The 19,499-nt window shown below is 40.4% G+C and overlaps 1 protein-coding gene across 1 annotated transcript; it reads left to right on the top strand.

Moving 5' to 3' along the window:
* The first annotated feature begins 1,384 nt into the window (after positions 1–1,384).
* On the top strand, positions 1,385–17,536 carry cwc22 (CWC22 spliceosome associated protein homolog). The gene is given in 22 exon segments (XM_032529118.1): positions 1,385–1,487; positions 2,641–2,690; positions 2,781–3,010; positions 6,634–6,839; positions 7,007–7,261; positions 7,777–7,905; positions 8,124–8,149; positions 8,152–8,291; positions 8,814–8,867; positions 8,989–9,124; positions 9,379–9,585; positions 9,701–9,763; positions 9,842–9,937; positions 10,674–10,755; positions 11,094–11,154; positions 12,172–12,249; positions 15,179–15,427; positions 15,509–15,541; positions 15,674–15,681; positions 15,683–15,745; positions 16,164–16,372; positions 16,496–17,536. Coding segments are annotated over 21 exon segments (3,192 nt in total). The 5' UTR covers positions 1,385–1,487; position 2,641; the 3' UTR covers positions 17,314–17,536.
* The last annotated feature ends 1,963 nt before the right edge of the window (positions 17,537–19,499 follow it).

Raw genomic sequence — 19,499 nt, 5'->3', positions numbered from 1 at the left:
CGTGCGTGCGCGCGCCCCACACTACAACATGTTCTTCTGTTGCACCAAAAACACTAAGACAAATTCCATGCAAGTGAAAACTTACTTGGGCAAATAATCTCATTCTGATGCACAGTTTTACGTCATGCCAATAAAGATATTTAAATTGAATTGAATGTAAATTAATTTATGGCTTTAAAGAGGAATTTCTATTTTAGGAAGGATCCTTTTGACTCAAGCGTAAGGGATTTGATTTGGATTTGTCTACCCTGCCCTCTCTCTCAATGTCCTTGATTCAACATGTAAAGACATGAATACCGTGTTTACCATATTTGTATTTTTGTACGGAAAAACAGACACCATCATTTCAAAAAATGGTGCTCTAAGGATGAAGATGGATTGGAACTTATTGTACTTTATCCCCAATAACATTTTTAATAGTGTAGAATGTCTTACATTGTTATTGAAATGTAACTATAATATTACAAGATTGCCGTTAAAACTATCCTAATTTTATAAACAACCTTTTTTGGCCTGGAAGATGTGTCATTCTCATAACTTATAAGTCTATCTTATGGAATAATGAATGCATCACTAACGGGAACAAGTCACTCTATTTGCAGAAATGGATCGATAGAAATATTATCTTCTTAAAAAGATCTTTTTGATTGTAATAGCCAATTACTTAACTATGAATTCTTTCTCAGAGAGAAGTCATTCCCGATAACATTCAAAGAATATAATTCAGTTTATATATAATTCAATTTTACTCTTTATGTAAACATTGATATTACGAGCAGCAACTGTACTAATAAGCACATTAGAAAATACTTTCTAAATTTAAAGAAAAACACTTTGTGGGAATGTGTTGATAGCAATATATGTAATATTGTAAATCTCTATATCTTGTTAAGTAAATTCCATATTCACAAAGCAACCTTTTCCAAATCCACACCATGTTTTAAATTATTCCAAATGTAGACTGACATGTACTTTGAGTCTCTTGGTTTGGTAACAAATAGAAAAGGTGTTTTAATGGCTGATGTCTATTCAAGATTATTTAGTTAAGAACTCCTGCTGCCAACATACAGTATTTGATAGGGTTTGAAAGTCCGTCACTTCTTTATTTATTTATCTTTTTATTTATTTATGTTTGGATTGCTACGTTCCTACTTACTTTTGTGTTCTGTCATTTGTACTTATTTACGTGCAATTTTGCACGTAATTTTGTGTCTGTGAACTGTGATAACTGAGTTTTTGTAAATTAAATTCTAAATAAGAGAAAAAAAGAAAAAAGAAAAAAAGAATTGAACTGACATCCTCGGAGGATGTAACTATCATCACCACCGGGGGGCGTTTCGAAAGCCGCAAATCGCTTCAAACCTTGATCTTTTATTTTGAAATCTAGAAGCGATCCGTGACCTGGAAGTGTTCAATTTAATTTTAAGGACGTTTCCGGCAGAAAAACGAAATCTTAACAGAGGGACGAAAAGGCGGAAAGTAGAACGGTAAGAGGATATTAAAAGACAAATAAAACGCAGTAAGAAGACGGAGAAGAGAAACACTTCAGGTTTTAGCGCCACATTAGCAAATAACTAGCTAGCGTTTAGTCCGCTGTAGCTAAGGCACGAGCAGCGTTAAATTACTAGCTAACTTTAGCTCATCCGAACCAAACACACATGGCGATAAAACTTGGTTTTGTAGATATTTAATAACCTACCTGCATTACTAGATTAGACGTACGGACGTATTTAACGTTAGTTAACTAGCTAGCTAACGATGTAACGTTATAATTACTGAGCGGCCTGTCACGGTAACGTTTGCTAACGTTAACCTAAACTCCTTTAAAAGTGAGATACGTTTTACGTGAAACACTCCAGACGCGTTACATTGTCCTTTTAAAGGGTCAGTTAACTCAAAATAACAAAACGGGCTGCATATTAGGTTATGTTGTTATTATCTGTGTTTGAGACATTGAGGTAGTGCAGAAGTTTTGTTGTTTTGGTCAGAAAAACACACATTTGAAGACATCATCTCGGGGGCTTTAGGGAGTTGCAATGGGCATTTGAAGTTTCTAATGTTTTATAGACTAAATGATTAGTTAAAATAATCTGTAGGATTCCTTAATTGATAATAACAATTATTGTTTGCAGCCCTACTTTCCACAATCGGTGTCCTGAGCCCTCATCTGCTTACACAAACAACTGAGTTGACTTGATTTGATTGTTATTGTTGTACAAAGCTGGTTTAAAGTTTCTTTTAAGCAACACAGTTGTAAATCCAGTTCTTTCAAGGGAATCTAGTTAGTCAGCTGAATCCTGACCAAGACCTTTTTAAAGGTGAAGATTAAAACATGTTAATTATGCAGACACCACTGAGGTCTTTCTGAAGTACAGTCACAGTAGCTGTCTGAAATACTCACTAGAGCATCCATTAATAGTGGTCAGCTATTATTTTAGGAAATTACTCAGCTTGTTGTAAAAATGAAACTATTTATTTGTGAGCGTTATTTAAGTAGGAAGGATTAGGAATCAGTGGGTTTGAGGCTCTGAGAGACAAAGCCAGGGTAATAAAGTCAAAGTATTGAGAGACTCTTACGTGTTTCTTTTTTAATTTTTCTTTTATTAGAATCATAAACTTGTATTTTTTTTTTTTTTTTAGTATGGACTCTCCAGGCAGAAGTCCCAGTCCTGGGCAAAAAGAACAAAGTGGTGAGTAAAACCTGCGGCCGCAATTTTTATTTTGTAGTTGTAGCATGTTCACCCGATAACTCTTCTTTCTCTCACTCTCTGTGTCTTCAGGACCTACAGAAGACGAGTCCTGTGCTGCAGCAGAGAGGCCCCAACAGGCCGGCTCAGTTGAGAGAAGCCCCAATGAGAGGCCATCTCCCCAGGCCAGTCCTGCAGGCCGTTCCCCCTCCGGGAGCCCCGCGTCCAGCAGCTCTGATGACAGCAGCAGCAGCAGTAGTGATGATGAGGATGAACACAATGGGGCACTGAGGAAGTTAAGGAGCAGTGTGGCTCAGATTAAAGTAAGCACGGATTAATGGGGATGTTACTGGCATTTCATTTGTTGACGTGCCTTGTTTACTGTTGGCTCCCTACTGTTATTAAGACAGAGAAAAATGCTGTTGAGACTTTTCTTTTGTGTCCTCCAGAGTTTTACACTGAGTGAGGAAGAATAAAATCTGGGAAAAGGGAAAATGTTGCTGTGAGAAATACGAGTAGTAATGTACAGGGATGGATAAAGTTTTGAGTTTAATTCACAATGTCCAGAATCAATTTGCTAGATAAATACCAATGTCGCACGTACACCAGCACATTCCAGTGTTTCTCACACACATAGACTAACTTGTGCCACACAATCAACACTGGCCGCCACACATTGTGTTTTGGTATTTTTTCTTAACGCTATTCAAAACATGCATTCGTTCAGGTGCATTTCCTTTCCCTACTCTCCTTTGTCTCTGTCACTCTGCAAACACACACACAGCCCCTCCCCTCCCGAAAACAGTGTTGCCAACTTAGCTACTTTGTTGCAAGATTAGCTACTTTTTAGACCCAACTTTTTTTCACAAAAGCAGCTAGCAACAAATCTGGCAACTTTCTTTGCCAAAACAGTCACCTCTCTCTGAATCTGTTTTGGGAGGCGCAGCCCCTGCCGCCCTGTGTGCGTAGGAAGGCAGGTAGAAAGGGGACGTGGACAGGGTGCGGGGGCCGATGTCGGTAGGAGAGACATGAGAAACAACGGGAGAAAGACGCAGCTGAGTGGCCTGGCCCTGGACAAACCAGCCTTCTTTGAGAATTATTTATTGATCTTTTTCACTCTCTTTGTAGATTTTTTTTTTAATTAAATATAGGCTACTTAAGTAATAATTATAAGGTAAAATAAATTCCTGTATTTAATTTGCAATAATTTGGCTAAATATTTCGTTCTATCTACCTTGCTGACACAGCCATTAAGCTTTATGCAAATGATAGCATAATGATGTCACAAATATGCAAATGAGCGTATGGCGACTCAATGACCAATCTGATTAGTGGAGTGCTAACCCAGAAATGACGATTAGGACTAGCGTGACTAATGCGTGACCTTTACCGATCTGAAATGAAGACAGATTCAACAACTTTATGGCCTATTTCTCACTTAAAATGTTTTCAGAAACATGTTTCGTTGACTCACATACTGAAGGAGCCTCCGTTATGTCCTGGCTTAATGAGGGGCTATAATGATTCTCTGCTACAATTATTTTGACCATGACAACACAAATTAGCAGTATCAAACCAAGGTTTTTAATTTTTCATTAATCTTTATTTTTATTTCGTTTTGACTTTTTGTTTACAAATTCAGTTTAGTTTTAATTAGTTTTTATAGCGGATTTGCTAGTCAAGTTTAGATTTTTTTTTTAAATGCTTAGTTTTAATTTAGTTTTGATTAGTTTTAGTCTTTTTTGTAACATGGGTTATTTGTCGGGGGATTCGAAAAGGTCAAAATAGTATTGTGTATTAATAACTCAACAATTTCATACAATCATACATACAACATCATACAATTTTAGGAAAATGTATTCACAATGTATTCAACAATAACACCAGTACATACAGTGCACATGTGATTATGAGCACAGATATGTAAACAGTCAACACAAGACGCAGCACAATGTGTTTGACGTGTTTCAGGAGAAAAACCTAAACAGCCAACAGACTAAAGAAGACAGACATCAACAAGTGTTTGAACTTTGGTTTGAATAAAGTGGCAAACCTTTTGAAGTCAATTGACTCACACAGTTGTGTAGACATCCCAGTATTAATCCACATATTAACCCACGTTATTGCTTATACTGGGTACAAGCAATAACTCCAGTAGGTAACTTCTGAAATAAAATTAAAATACAATTAGGCCTACATAAAGACATCTCCTGCTAGCTTTTTCCCCCAACCTCTAAAAACTATATACAAATAGTGTATATAAAGTATATCATTGCATTGTTAGTCTTGTTTGCAGTTACTGGTCATTTATTATCATCAGATGGAACATTACACAGTTTTAGAAAGGCTTTAAAAGATATATATACTGTATAGTCACTTTAAAGAAACAAGTGTGCACATTTACAGTATAGGCTACATTTAATTGTAAACACATGTCCAGATTATTAAGCCATGGACTAAGGATTTTATTTCTTTGGCAAATGCAAAACAACTAAAACATGACAGATATGTTGTTTAGGCCAGTTTAGCAAGACTAATAAAAGACCATTTATTAGATATGTTTAGTTGTGCAGGTAAAGAAAAAACAGGTGCCTGCACCTCATTATTTGGATTTAGCTTATTTATCTTTGAGATATCGGGCCGCACCAAACATTTTGTGATTCTGAATAACTGGCCCTGCAAATTTGGCTGTTTTTCAGTGTTAGTTTCCATGGCAACAGAGCATGATTTTACATCAATACATGTTTGTGAGACAGAGTAGCCAGGGTAAAATTTAACTGGCCTGCATCATGAAACAGACCGGCGACCAGTGAAGAAAATACTGAATACGTCTCTACTGAATAAAGGTGCAGCTTGTTGATCCACAACAGAATCACAAATAGAAGAGAACCATGTGTCCACTACTGTCATATTAGGGCGTTTTCACACCAACGGCCTTTAGTTTGGTTGAATCGAACTAGAGTTCGTTTGTCCCGCTGGTGCGGTTTGTTTGGGCAGGTGAGAACGCGTCATTCGAACTCTGGTGCACATCAAAAGCGGACCAGATAAGCGTACTGAGACCTGCTTGAAGAGGTGGTCTCGGTACGCTTTCAGTCAAACTGGAGCGGTTTGTTTGTGGTGAGAACGTGATCCGTACTCAAACCTCACCAACTATACAAACTCCGCAAGTCGGAGCTAATGTCTCCTGTACTCAGGAGTGTTTAGCAGTATGTGATGCAGCAGAGCAGCAAACTGTAGCAGTTTGCAGTGTTTCTATCACAGAAATAGAGTGCGGTCAAGCTTGCCGTCAGTCACTCGTGTCTCCATGGCCAAACCAGCTGCCGCTAAAATTTGATGCATAGCGATGTCTCGTGACCAGAGCAGATGTAGTAATGTCTCTCGCAAAGCAATGTCTGATCATTTTAATGAAATGAGCTGGTTTGACCATGGAGATGCAGGAAATATGCGCTAGTCCAGAACACACAACCTTGTTCCTGTATGTATGTATTTATTTATTTATTTATTTACTTTCTTGCTTCCGCTCCCAGAAACGTCCAATCAATAAGAGTAGTGGACGTTCTTGCGTTATTTGTAATGGTGCATTTTGGTACACTTGCTTTTTTCTAAGTGTGAAACCAAACCAATCCAGGGCAAATTGCTCCAAGTTTACAAACTCACCAACTGTTTCGGGCCAAAGCAAATGAACTACAGGTGTAAAAACGCCCTTAGACTACCTACAAGCTTTTACTTAAAGTAGAAATTGATAGGCGGACTCTAAGTTGAACTGTTGCTTCTGCGTTGCGCCTCTTATACAGCTAGACACAGACTTCAAAAATGGCAGCATGTTTTTCTGTTGACCAAGTTATTTCTGAAGAAATTCATGTCCCAGTCCATCATTCAGTGACAATCCAGATGCTTTTAACATGACTGAAAGAAATACTGCTGATATTCTTTATTTGTTGTGCAGAGATCAAGATCCAAGTCCAGGTCCAGAGAGCGAGACAGGTCCAGGTCCAGGTCCAGAGAACAAGACAGGTCCACGTCCAGAGAGCAAGACAGGTCCAGGTCCAGAGAGCGAGACAGATCCACATCCCGATCCAGGTCCAGAGGGCGAGACAGGTCCAGAGAGAGAGACCGAGATCGGGGCCGCTACGACAGAGGACGCTATACTCGGTAACAGAAACCCTCATTGCTTTTTATTGGCTTGTGAATTTTTAATAGTTTAAAAATGTAATAATAGGTGTTCAATATAGAAGAAAAAGAAGAAGACATACTTTATTAATCCTGCAAGGGGAAATAAAAAAAAAATTGTTTCATCTCTTCGTCCCTATTCCGCCCAGTGATCGCTATGACGATCGCCGTGACGAGAGGGATGGCCGTTTTGACCGGCAGACGAATCGGGATGCAGAGTTTGATCACAGGAGGAGAGGACGCTCAGGCTCCCTTCCCACAGACAGGGAGCCAGTGGCGGCTGAAGAGCCGCCGGTCAAGAAGAAGAAAGAGGAGATCGACCCCATCCTGACGAGGACGGGCGGAGCTTACATCCCCCCCGCCAAGCTGCGCATGATGCAACAGCAAATCACTGACAAGACCAGGTAGGAGTGCTTCAATTCTTTCTTTTATTGAAGCTAGGATTAGAGACCATTCTTTTATTTTTGGTTCAATCATCCATCAGTTTGTAGATTGATTTCCTTTCCTCCAGGCAGATTATTATTAATTCACAGTGAAACTTGAGATTTGCTGCAGAGAGAGAGCTCATCCATGATAGTACACATTTGATTACACCGTTATAAACACCTTTGCATGTTGGTTCAGTTATCATTGTGTGGTAAAACAGTTGAGTGTGGTGCATTCAAGGGGGCTCTGACATCTGGGATTTGGGTGTAGGCTTTGGTGGGCTCCGTCAGAAAATAAAACCTGGATGAAAAGCAAAAAGCAAACATGGACGTAGTGAAAATGTGAATCTAGTGACTTCTTGCTCTGCTCACTGCGGCTGTTTTAAAATGAAGCTTTTGTAGCATCTTACCGTGTGTGTGTGTGTGTGTGTCTGTGCGCTTGCTTATTTGTTTTGTTTGTTTGTTTGTTCACTGATGCCCCGCCCTCTATGCAGCCTGGCATATCAGAGGATGAGCTGGGAGGCCCTGAAGAAGTCCATCAACGGTCTGATCAACAAAGTCAATGTGTCGAACATCGTCCACATCATCCAAGAGCTGCTGCAGGAGAACATCATCAGGGGAAGGTGAACAATTGCACACGCCAACATACACTCAGTATTCAAATGTAAACGTCTTTAACAGCAAAATTTACATTTCATGGCAGCTACTTACTAAAAATGTAGTGTGATTGTTAAAAGAGAATAAAACAGACGCTTTCGTTCTTCAGTATTCCACCAGTGGACTGAAAAATCTCACTGTCTCCCTGACTTTGCCTGTACCTGTCTACCTGTCTGACTCTCAGGGGTCTTCTGGCTCGCTCGGTGCTGCAGCTCAGGCAGCATCTCCCACCTTTACTCACGTTTACTCTGCTGTCGTTGCCATCATCAACTCCAAGTTCCCGCAGATTGGAGAGCTGATCCTCAAACGCCTCATCCTGTCCTTCAGGAGGAGCTACCGCCGCAACCTGAAGGTGTCTGTCTGTCTGTCTGTCGTCTGTCTGTCTATAGATGGATCAACAGGAAATGAGTGTAGCAGTGTGATTCAAAATATGTGACTGTGATGGACCGGGGTGGGTGAAAATATTGATTTACATAAGAATCACCAGTCTCAACTTCTACAATTCTGGATTTATTTAAAAAAAAATGACAAATATTTTTTCGTAATAACATAAAAGGCTGAACACAGCACATGATATCTTGTAGTTCATTTTGTATTTAATAACTTAATAATTAGCTTTACAAGACGAAGGTAATGTTAGATATTGTAGATATTGTTTTATGCAGTATTCGTTAATACTCCTGCCAAATTTGTTTAAAATCAGCACACCAGTTTGTGTTCAGACTGAACACGGCTTTAGATTCAAATTGGCTGTAAAACCTCTTGAGTGTTTTTTTCCTTGACATTAAATTCATTCATTGGCAGTGTTTTATTTATTAGCACTGGTGTTTGTATTGGTGATGTATTAAAACTAGTCTTTCTTTTTATTTTCCAGCAACAGTGTCTGACAGCCTCAAAGTTTGTGGCACATCTCATCAACCAGAACGTGGTAGGTCCTGCTGTCTGATTTTATTTTCAAAGGAGGGGTTTAGTGTTTATGATCAGCTCAGATGAAGTTTGTTTACTTGTCTCTCACTCTCTCTGTCTGCTCCGGTGTCCCTTGCCCTCAGGCCCATGAGGTTTTGTGTCTGGAGATGCTCACTCTGCTGCTAGAGCGTCCAACTGATGACAGCGTGGAGGTCTCCATCGCCTTCCTGAAGGAGTGTGGACTCAAACTGACCGAGGTGTCCCCGCGAGGAATCAACGGTAGCTACAACTGTCAATCCTTTATCATCATTGTCCCCATTGTTTGAAATGAGGAGTAACAATTTTAGTAAAAAATTAAATGAGAATAGATCAATCCATTTAAAGTCAATTAACACAAAACCAAAAATGCTACATAAATATTTCCTTCCTGAAAATCTGAGCTTAACTTGATCCTTTAAACTCAACAATATTGTTGTTAAGGAGAGTAAAGTTAAAGAACACAGAAAAGTAACAATGAATTCTCTCTTCTTCAGCCATATTTGAGCGTCTCAGGAATGTCCTCCACGAGTCTGCCATTGATAAGAGGGTCCAGTACATGATCGAGGTGATGTTTGCCATCAGGAAGGACGGTTTTAAAGATCATCCAGTGATCCCAGAGGGCCTGGACCTGGTGGACGAGGAAGACCAGTTCACCCACATGCTGCCACTGGACGACGAGTACAACGTTGAGGAAATGCTCAGTAAGCCCCCCGGGAAGGGAGGGGGGGAGTGGGAAGGGGGACTCCACCTGACTCTACAACTCTGCAGAATGAGTGTGTATATTTAGCTCTAACATGTGTCTGTGTGCTCATTCAGATGTGTTTAAGATGGACCCAGACTTCCTGGATAATGAGGAGAAATACAAAACCATCAAAAGAGGTAAGATTGCTGCAAACACCAAACTGTCCACTGTTACTTCCCTCACAGTTTAACCAATCAGCTGTCACCTGCCGACAGATATCCTGGACGAGGGCAGCAGCGATTCAGGGGAGGAGGGCGATGGCAGCGAAGAAGAGGATGAAGATGAAGAAGAGAAGGTGCAGGAGGGAGAAGGTGAGACACACAGGTTGACCTGCTGGATGGTTTTCTCAAACTAAAGGGGCATTCCACAGATAGTGTTGCTAAGCCTGTTTAATGTCAGCTGTGGCTCTGGGGCAGTTTTGTCAAGTCTGATGAAAATGTCATTGTGACATCATCAGAGTTTTTCTCATTTTGGGCTTGACTGCTAGTTTTTAACAGCGAGCCCTCGATACAAACTGGAGCTGTGGAGTTTGAAACACCGGACTTAACGAAAAGACTCACTTGGAACCGTTGTTTTTTTGGTTTTCTGTTGGGATTGTATCTGTTTCATGCCCACTTTTAAAAAGTCAAGCTACCATCAACAGGGGCCGCTATTTTTTGTATTCACTGGACCCGTATTTTCAAAAAAATGCCAGTTCGCAGAACCACAGTGGTCATTCGACAAAGTACAGATGTTCCTCTGTTTGGTTGCCGAGAAAAAGGATCATTGAAGATAATTTCACAGCAGTTTTGTGCGGTGCTAAGGCGATTAGACTCCCGCCTTTCATTGACTTTTGGTACTATTTGCAGTGGAAAACCAAATCTAGAAATGTTCCTAAATTGCACCAAAGGAAACAAAAATGTTAAAAAATTTCTAAATGAATAAATTATGCCGTTAAATTTAGATAAATTCCAGTTTAAAGCCTCTGTAGACATTAGAGTTAGTAATACACCTACGGTAATTTGACCCTAATATTAAACACGCCCTCTCTCTGTCTCTCCCTAACAGATGAGAAGGTCACCATCTTTGATCAGACAGAAGTCAACCTGGTTGCTTTCAGAAGAACTATCTACCTTGCTATCCAGTCCAGGTACACACAGTAACACACTCTTACAAATACAAGCTCGCACAGTTGGTGACTCAGTTGTCTCTTAGGGTTTTGGCAGTTATTTACAGCTCCTTCTATATTTGATGGAGTGTGTGTGTGTGTGTGTGTGTGTGTGTGTGTGTGTGTGTGTGTGTGTGTGTGTGTGTGTGTGGGGTGTGTGGGGTGTGTGTGTGTGTGTGTGTGTGTGTGTTGTGTGTGTGTGTGTGTGGTGTGTGTGTGTGTGTGTGTGTGTGTGTGTGTGTGTGTTGTTTGTGTGTGTGTGTATGGTGTGTGTCCTGAACTCTGATGTGCACTTAATGATTGATTGATTGTTTCTGTAGTTTGGACTATGAGGAGTGCGCTCACAAACTGATCAAGATGGACTTTCCTGACAGCCAGACGGTAAGTCCACACACACACTTGGCAGATTTAAAAGGCTTTAGTGACGCAAACACACACACGAATGAGGATAAATTCTCTTTCTCCACTGAGAATGAATCTGCAAATATTCTCAAGTACGGATTAATAAAACAGTAAATCGTTGGGGTTTCATAGAATTGTATTGGGAGGGGATTGTGGGGGTGTGTGTGGGTGTGTAACCATGATTTGTCTTGTATTGCAGAATAGAGCTAGTAAGACTTAGAATGAAAAACATTTTCTCATCCTACTTATAATACTAAGATAATTCTGTTTGGCTGCTTAGCTCACGTACTTTTATGTTTTCAAGGCTGCTAGTCTGATAGCATCCAGGACAGGCACAGCTTTTTATGCAGTGTATATACGATTTTAGTGACATGAATCATAAATGTTCTGAATCTGAAGCAGCTGAAAATGTGAGAGGAAACACTTGCTGTACACGGCAGTGATGACGGTCCTCACAAGGGGTGTGTGTGTGTGTGGGTGTGGGGTGTGGGTGTGTGTGTGTGTGTGTGTGTGTGTGTGTGTGTGTGTGTGTGTGTGGTGTGTGTGTGTGTGTGTGTGTGTGTGTGTGTGTTGAGACCAACGTCACTGATATCTAAGGACGTCGCAGCTGCTCTCTTCACATCACACACACAAAACATCTGGAGCTGTTGTGTTCCCTCAGATTGAAGGTGTAACCCATCTCTGGGATTTCACACCTGGCTGCTGCTCTCATTCACATAATTACTAATTTAAACTTTAACCTCATTTAAAACGAGCTTTCAGAGATATCCAAATCGATCACAGCTGGTTGAGAAGCCTGGACGTGAACGAGCAGTCAGTCTGTGTGATGACATATTTCACGCTTTTAAAATGAAAAGTGAACTACACAATATAATTGTACTGCTGTATTAAATCTGTTTTTTTTACATCAACAGGTCAACATGATTTGAACCTAAATGTGGATTTTTTTTTTATAAATGCATTTGTTTTAATACAATATTTTATTTGTGTGAACAGAAGGAGCTGTGCAACATGATCCTGGACTGCTGCGCTCAACAGAGAACATACGAGAAGTTCTTTGGTTTGCTGGCCGGGGTGAGACGAAAAACATTTTCTCTTTTCCTTCTTGTGGTTTCTATCAAGTCAGACAGTCTGGGTTTCATCATGTGTCCAGGTTTTAAGATTTTTTTCCTGAGATTTTTGCTTATACTCTGACACACTGGAAATTTAGTTTGTGGTGCTAATCACCGTTATTGGATAATCAAAAACGGAACAGTTTTTATTAGCACTATTCGGTGCATATGAAAATGAATTTTGTTGTCTATTTACAGTGTGCACTTAGGCAAAACCCCTAAAACAGGGTTTTATTAAAAGTCCTTCTATATATATCTATATATATATATTATGGCATGCCGTTTAGGAAATAATATATATATATGAAGTTTATCCATCTGAATATATGGAATGAAGTCTGAATATATGGAATGAAGTCATTCCATATATTCAGACTTCATTCCATATATTCAGACTTTCATTCCATATATTCAGACTTTCATTCAATATATCAGACTTCCATTCCATATATTCAGATTGGATAACTTCATATATATTATATTATTCCTAACGGCATGCCATATTATATGTGTGTGTGTGTGTTCATAAAATAAGTGGTCTGAAACTTCAAATGCACCAGCATAAATAAGAGCAAACAAAGATCGCAACAACCTTGAAAAGATATTTCAAAACTTCTTTTAACGTAGGTTTAGAACTGCAGGAGAAGTTATGCATGTTAATCTGTTGGAAATTGAACATTGTGGAAATTGAGTTATTACAATGTGCTCAAAAACGTTACTCTAATGCAAAACGTAACGTAGATGTGTCCTTGTTGGCTCGGTTGGTGGAAGAGGCGATAGTGTGTAGAGGTTTATTCTTTGACGCAGGGGTCTCGGGTTCGAGTCCGACCTCTGGCAATTTTCTGAATGTCTTCCACCGCTCTCTCCACTTTCATATCGAGCTGTCCTATCCATTAAAGGTGGAAATGCCCCAAAAATAATCTTAAAATAAATAAATAAATAAAACGTAACAGATGACAGCCCGCCACATTAGCTTTCTTGAAGGCCGACATGACGAGTTGGGCCCATGAGTAGTTAGACTACATGTGCACCTGCCACCTGTTGGGACTCCAGGTGTCAGGTGGTTATCGCGTAGTGAATGTAACGTTCAGATCTATGGAGGAACAGACAGGAGCCCTTGGTTTGTGTATTTCATCACCGGTTATTTTCCACTAGCGAGTAAACAGTCCAGGCGTGGGAATCTCTTGGCACCTCACGATTCAATTCCGAGGCCAACGATCTGATTCTAAACCAATTATCAGTGCGTCTTTTTTATGTAAATTTCCATGCGTGATTTAAAATAAATATACATACAAATCAGAGTTTGTTAGATTTTGAAATTTTGTCTCCTGGGTTTTTTATTTTGTACTCATTCCATGCTTAGGCCTTACACGTGTTAGTGAAAGTCACCTTCTCTCACAGTGATCTTCCATGTCAGAGGCTCAGTTATGTGTAAAGGTGGAGAATTGACTTCTTAGGACATGAAACATGAGGTGGTCACATGTAATGTGATAAAGTAGATCAACAGCCTTTATGTGTTTTGCCTAATTATTTTATGTATGTCTTATTAGATCATGTGTATATAATAGTGCCGTCAGTTAAAAGCGTTATTAACGGCGTTAACGCAAACCCATTCTAGCGGTGTCAATTTTTTTTATCGCAAGATTTAAGTTCTTTTTGCAAACTTTGCCATTTTTTCACTGGTAAGTGTTAAAAAAACTACACCACCACATGGGATCTAACTAGACCGGAAACAAAACAACAGGCACGCCGTGCTCACTTGTTTGGGCTTGCGAGCCGGCAGAAGAGTAGTAACGTTACGTTTGGAGTGGATGGCGAGCGTGAGACCCCGAAATGAATTCAAATAACTTTCTGAATGGAAAGTTTACTTCTTTTTTTTTTTAACTCGCCAAATGGTTCCACTGACAAGACCAAAGTGATCTGTGTGTTTTGTTGTTGTGGACTGAGCTATCACCGCAACTCGTCCAGTCTGAAATCCCACTGGATGGCCAAGCACACAGCTGATGCCAATTCTCGTCAAAGTATTTGTTTCACCCTTTTACTGAGGACAGTGTTACAGAGATTATTTGCTCTAGGTGAGAATGTTACGTGTGAAATTGAACACTAGAGTAGACTATATGACAATGTTGTTTTCAATAAAAAAACATTTGCACAAAGCAAATCAATCCACTTTTCCGTGTTGATAAGAGAATTAAAATGAAAAAATAAAGGGATAAAAAGAAATTAAGGGACATTTAGAATAGATAAAAATGTGTGATTGATTGCAAGTTAATTGTGAAATTAATGTGAGTAATTGCAATTAAATATTATAATCGTTTGACAGAACTAATATATATATATACACAAAACTTATTTTTTTCTTCTTTTTTAATTTTTTGTTGTTGTCCATTATCCAATCCTCTTTCCGTCACTCTGTTTTCTGATTTGTACATGCTTGGAGACAGTAACTTTTAAATAAAAATGAACACATTATTTATTGTTTTATAATCTATTATGAACAGAATTGCAATGCATCCAAGACTCGATTTTTTTTTCTTCTTTTTTTTTTTTCTTTTTCTCCCACCCCCTAAAACAGTCTGCAGATATCAGGCTAAGATTTTGTCAAAAGACAAGAAACAGCTGGAGCAAATATGTTGGTGTACAGACTTTTTTTTTTAATAACGACAGACTTGCAGATGGTTTTCTTTCTTCTTTTTTATCATTATTGAACTGTCCTGCATCTAAAGTCCCAAACATTATGTTTCAGTCTTTCTTGCATTCATACGTAATATAGTAAGTGATCTGGTGTAGATGGATTCGTTAGTCCTCAAAAACATTTGACGCAATGTACAAAGTCACGTAACTGTTTAAACTGGACAAATTGACATCTTTTGTTTTGCGTGTGTGTTCAGAGGTTTTGTCTGCTGAAGAAGGAGTACATGGAGAGTTTTGAGGGGATTTTTGCAGAGCAATACGAAACGATTCACCGACTGGAGACCAACAAACTGAGGAACGTGGCTCGACTGTTCGCTCACCTGCTCTACACAGATTCTGTGCCCTGGAGTGTAAGGACACAGACATAATTTCCATCTGACAACCTCATGAACGCAGATTCTACATACATGACACGGGTTGTTCTTTCTAATCTAACATAACTCTCAGTGTTAGTGCTCGGATGAGTAGGAACCAGACCTCGTCCGGGAAATTTTTGTAAAGATCCTCTTCCAGGGCTCTTGCCACAGGGGGCCCCCCAACTAAATAAAAGGCTCAAGACTGTCGAATGAGCACACACACACACACCCACCCACAAAACCCCCCACACACACACACACACACCCCACAACCACACACACACCACACACACCCAGAAAAATGTGTTTATTTTTTTGTGTTTTACGACTCTGCAGCCTTCTTTGGGGGTCTTTTTCCTCTGATAACCCCGAAACCTCGTTTCCCATAAACTTCTTCACTTCTTTTGGATGGGATGAAAGGAAAATATACTACTTTTTTTTTATATCCCCCACTATGCTGTGGGCAAACTCGTGGGCCAGCCTCATTACCAACAATGACCATAATCTGCTTGCCGTACTGCATGTCTTTAAAAGCATTTAGACCTTCAAAATTTGGGAAGTGTCAATTTTAGCTATGGCTTAAATGAAACCGGTATTAAATAGCATTCTATTTGGTGTTTGAATGGTCCTAAAAAGTATTAAACTTGGTGAAATTTGCAGTGAGAAAATGAGAAAATCCATCTAATTTTTGCAGAAAGAACCATAAAGGGGGAAAGTCTGGTCTAAATTTTTGAAGTTAATAGAATTTCTTTATTCATAACAAAAACTGTTTAAACGTCCCCCAACTTTTAAATGAATGTTGTGTGTGTACAAACATTTCACACTTAATTCTCTCTCTCAGGGACGAGTTAAGGGAACATTTGAAGAACGCTCCCAAGATGATCATGACTCAGAACCAGGAAGTGGAATCCTCTGACTCCTCATCCTCTTCGTCCTCTTCATCCTCCTCCGACTCCTCAAGCGAATCAGATTCCTCGTCCACCGACTCCTCCAGCGAATCAGATTCCTCCTCCTCAGACTCCTCCAGCAGCTCAGGTACATCCATATTTATTTATTAAAAGTGAAATTTCATTGCATGTTGTTGTTTTTCTGCTCTGTATCTGTGCTCCCTGAAATTTCTATTTGTTTTATCTATATATTTATTTCCTGGTCATCCAGACGGAAAACACAGGAAAAAGAAGAAGAGTAAAGAACAAAGCGAGGTGAAAAAGAAGAAGAAAGGGGAGGACAAGAAGAAGGACAAACAGTCGGACAAGAAGCGAGCCGGACGCAAGAAGAACGAGGAGGAGGAGGACGACAGTGATGACGAAAAACAGGCAAGGAAGGACAGGAAGGGCCGCACACATAAAGTGGACAGGCGTGAGCGCGCACGTGAGGTGGATGTGCGTGAACGCGCACGTGAGGTGGACGTGCGTGAGCGCCCACGTGAGGTGGAAGTGCGTGAGCGCCCACGTGAGGTGGACGTGCGTGAACGCGCACGCGAGGTGGACGTGCGTGAACGCGCACGCGAGGTGGACGGGCGTGAGCGCGCACGTGAGGTGGACGGGCGTGAGCGTGCACGTGAGGTGAATGGGCATAATCGCACATGTGAGGCCGAAGAGCGTGGCCGTGCACGTGAGGCGGAAGAGCGTGGCCGTGCACGTGAAACCGAGCAGCATGAGCGTGCACGCCAGGGTGGCCGCCATAGCAGACAAGACGAAAGAGCAGAAGAAGAGGAGCAGCAGGCGGAGGAGAGGAGACAAAAAATGGACGTTCAAGGCAGACAAAGAGACGGAGAAAGGGAGAGAGACAGCGGGAGAGAAAGGGAGAGAGACAGCGGGAGGGAAAGAGAGAGAGACAACGGAAGGGAAAGAGAGAGAGAGCGAGCAAGGGAGAGAGAGACTGAGAAGAAGAGAGAGAGGGAAAGAGAGCAAGAGAAACCGAGGGATAGAGAGAAGAACAAAGAGAACAGAGAGGAGAGGAGGAGGAGGAGTTAAAACTTTCTCCGTCTTGAAGCAGCAGTGATGGACTGACATCTTTTCTTCTGTTCTGTCATCCTTTGCTTCTTTACCTCATCATATTGTTGTTTTGGATTTGGGACCTGTCTCTCTTCACCTGTCTCTCGCTGTCTAAATCTGTCTACCTGTATTTTCTAATAATGATTTTGTTGATAAAATGCGAGGAAAAAAAAACATTAAAGTTGCTTTAGATGTTTTCTAATCTGTTTCAGTATTTTATTTGACTGTGCAGCCGCAGGTAGCTGCTGTCTGACTAGAAAAACAACCGCATCTGTCTTAAAATGTTGCAGTTGCAGGATGTGTTCACTATTGTTTCACTGTCGTCCGGCAGAGCAGTATCCGAACCCGACCCGAGCCCAACCAGCATTAAGATGTTTGTGTCCGAGCCTGACACAGTTCAAATCTTTTTTTTTTTTTCTCTTACTAATGACACATGTAGGCCTGCGTTCGTTAAGCAACTGTAGGACGGCATTCCTAAATGTAAACAGATGAGCACAGCAGCGCACACGGGGCAACAAGCACACGTGAATCAGCTGTTTAATTTAAAGTGTTCAGTGCGTTAAGGCTCTGGCACACAAACCTGACGGCCGACCTTCAGCAAAAAGGGCAGTCGGACTGACTGCCTCCCAGAGTTGGTCAAAAAAGTGCCTTGGAACACACCGAAGTGATGCCAATTTGAGCTTCTATCGGATATATTGATTATTAAATCTGTGTCCGTATCTACTGGTTTTTCTCATCTTTGTTAGTGTTTGTACAGGTTTTAGTGCCTTCCAACTCCCTCCCAGTCGTCTCTCTGTTGAGACACACACACACACACACACACACACGCGCTCTCTCGCTCTCTGTGTATCCTTGTACAACCTTGATGTGATGTTCAAGGTCACAGGGTGTGTGTGTGAGTAAGTGGGTCGTTGCAGTGCTGGACTGTGATTGGCTGGTTGTCCTGAGGAGAATGGGAACCAGATTGGTTTGCTGCGGCAGCAAATGCCAGAACAGATCCACTGGGAGCTGCAAGGAACTCTGGGAAACCAAAGCAAGGTCCAGAGAGAGAGAGAGAGAGAGGGATAGAGGTGAGAAGTGGAAAAATTAACACAGGATAAAGTGGAGAGATGTGGAGGCTCACTGAGAAGATAATCTTCATCCATTACATTCTAGTACAGACTCCAAAGTTTTTAAAGATGGCAACCATGTAATCCTGAATTTGAACAATTTTTACAAACTGATATATATGTCAAATGTTTCCTTTTAAGTCTTTGGATTTGAAAATTTCACTAAGTGTAAATGTCATAGAGCTTCAATAATGATACAGACAGACATTGAACATAAATGTTAATAAGCTTACAATAACACACCACTGACTTGTTATCCCCTCATACACTTGATATGTTAAACATGTTGGCAACCAGTGGCTTGTTTACACATTCAGTAATAAGGCAGCATTATACTTATTCTAGAGTCATGTAAATCCAGTATTCTCTATCTCTTCTAGCTCTATAAACTCCTGATAGACAAATATCTGACTCTTTAACTACTAAATGTTCCACTTTGTTCACCGGTTAGTTTCCAACCTTGTCGCTTGCCGAGCAGGTTATGAACAATCTTTAAGTGGGAATTTATAGAATGAGGCTGGTGCATTTGTCGGGACTATTTTTAGTGGCGGATTATTTCACATTTAGTGAGTATTTCTGGCAGCAAACATGTCACCCAGTGCAACCGAGTGGCTCCCGGATGTGTTTTTAATAGCTTTTGAACAACACTGGAGGTGTATGGCACAGTTGAAGAAGACATAACAATTGTTGGTAATTAAAATTCATTGTTGGTTTTGGTCTTTTTGTGGGATTTGTTGACTGCAAGAAAAATACAGAATGTTACCAGAATTATCTTTAAGAGAGTTGGCTCAGCTCCAGGAGTTTTCTATCATGCTTTGGGTTGGTTGAAAGGTTGACAACATTTCTGAGCTTTAGAGAGACACACGGCAGATGTCTTTCGCTCAGAGCAGTTGTGTGGAATGTCTCAGCTGTCTGACATCATGTTGTCTGTCTGTCTGTCTGTCTGTCTCTGTCTGAACTCCATGCTCCTAAAAAGACACTATTGGACATCAGTCAAAGACAAGGCAGTAAAGAACAGAAGTAAACAACAATACAATACTTTATCAAATTATTTGG

This window comes from Etheostoma spectabile, chromosome 11, assembly GCF_008692095.1.
Source record: "Etheostoma spectabile isolate EspeVRDwgs_2016 chromosome 11, UIUC_Espe_1.0, whole genome shotgun sequence".
Classification (NCBI taxonomy): Eukaryota; Metazoa; Chordata; class Actinopteri; order Perciformes; family Percidae; genus Etheostoma; species Etheostoma spectabile.
The sequence above is the reverse complement of the archived record's forward strand: the minus strand, read 5'-3'. Positions and strand labels throughout refer to the sequence as shown.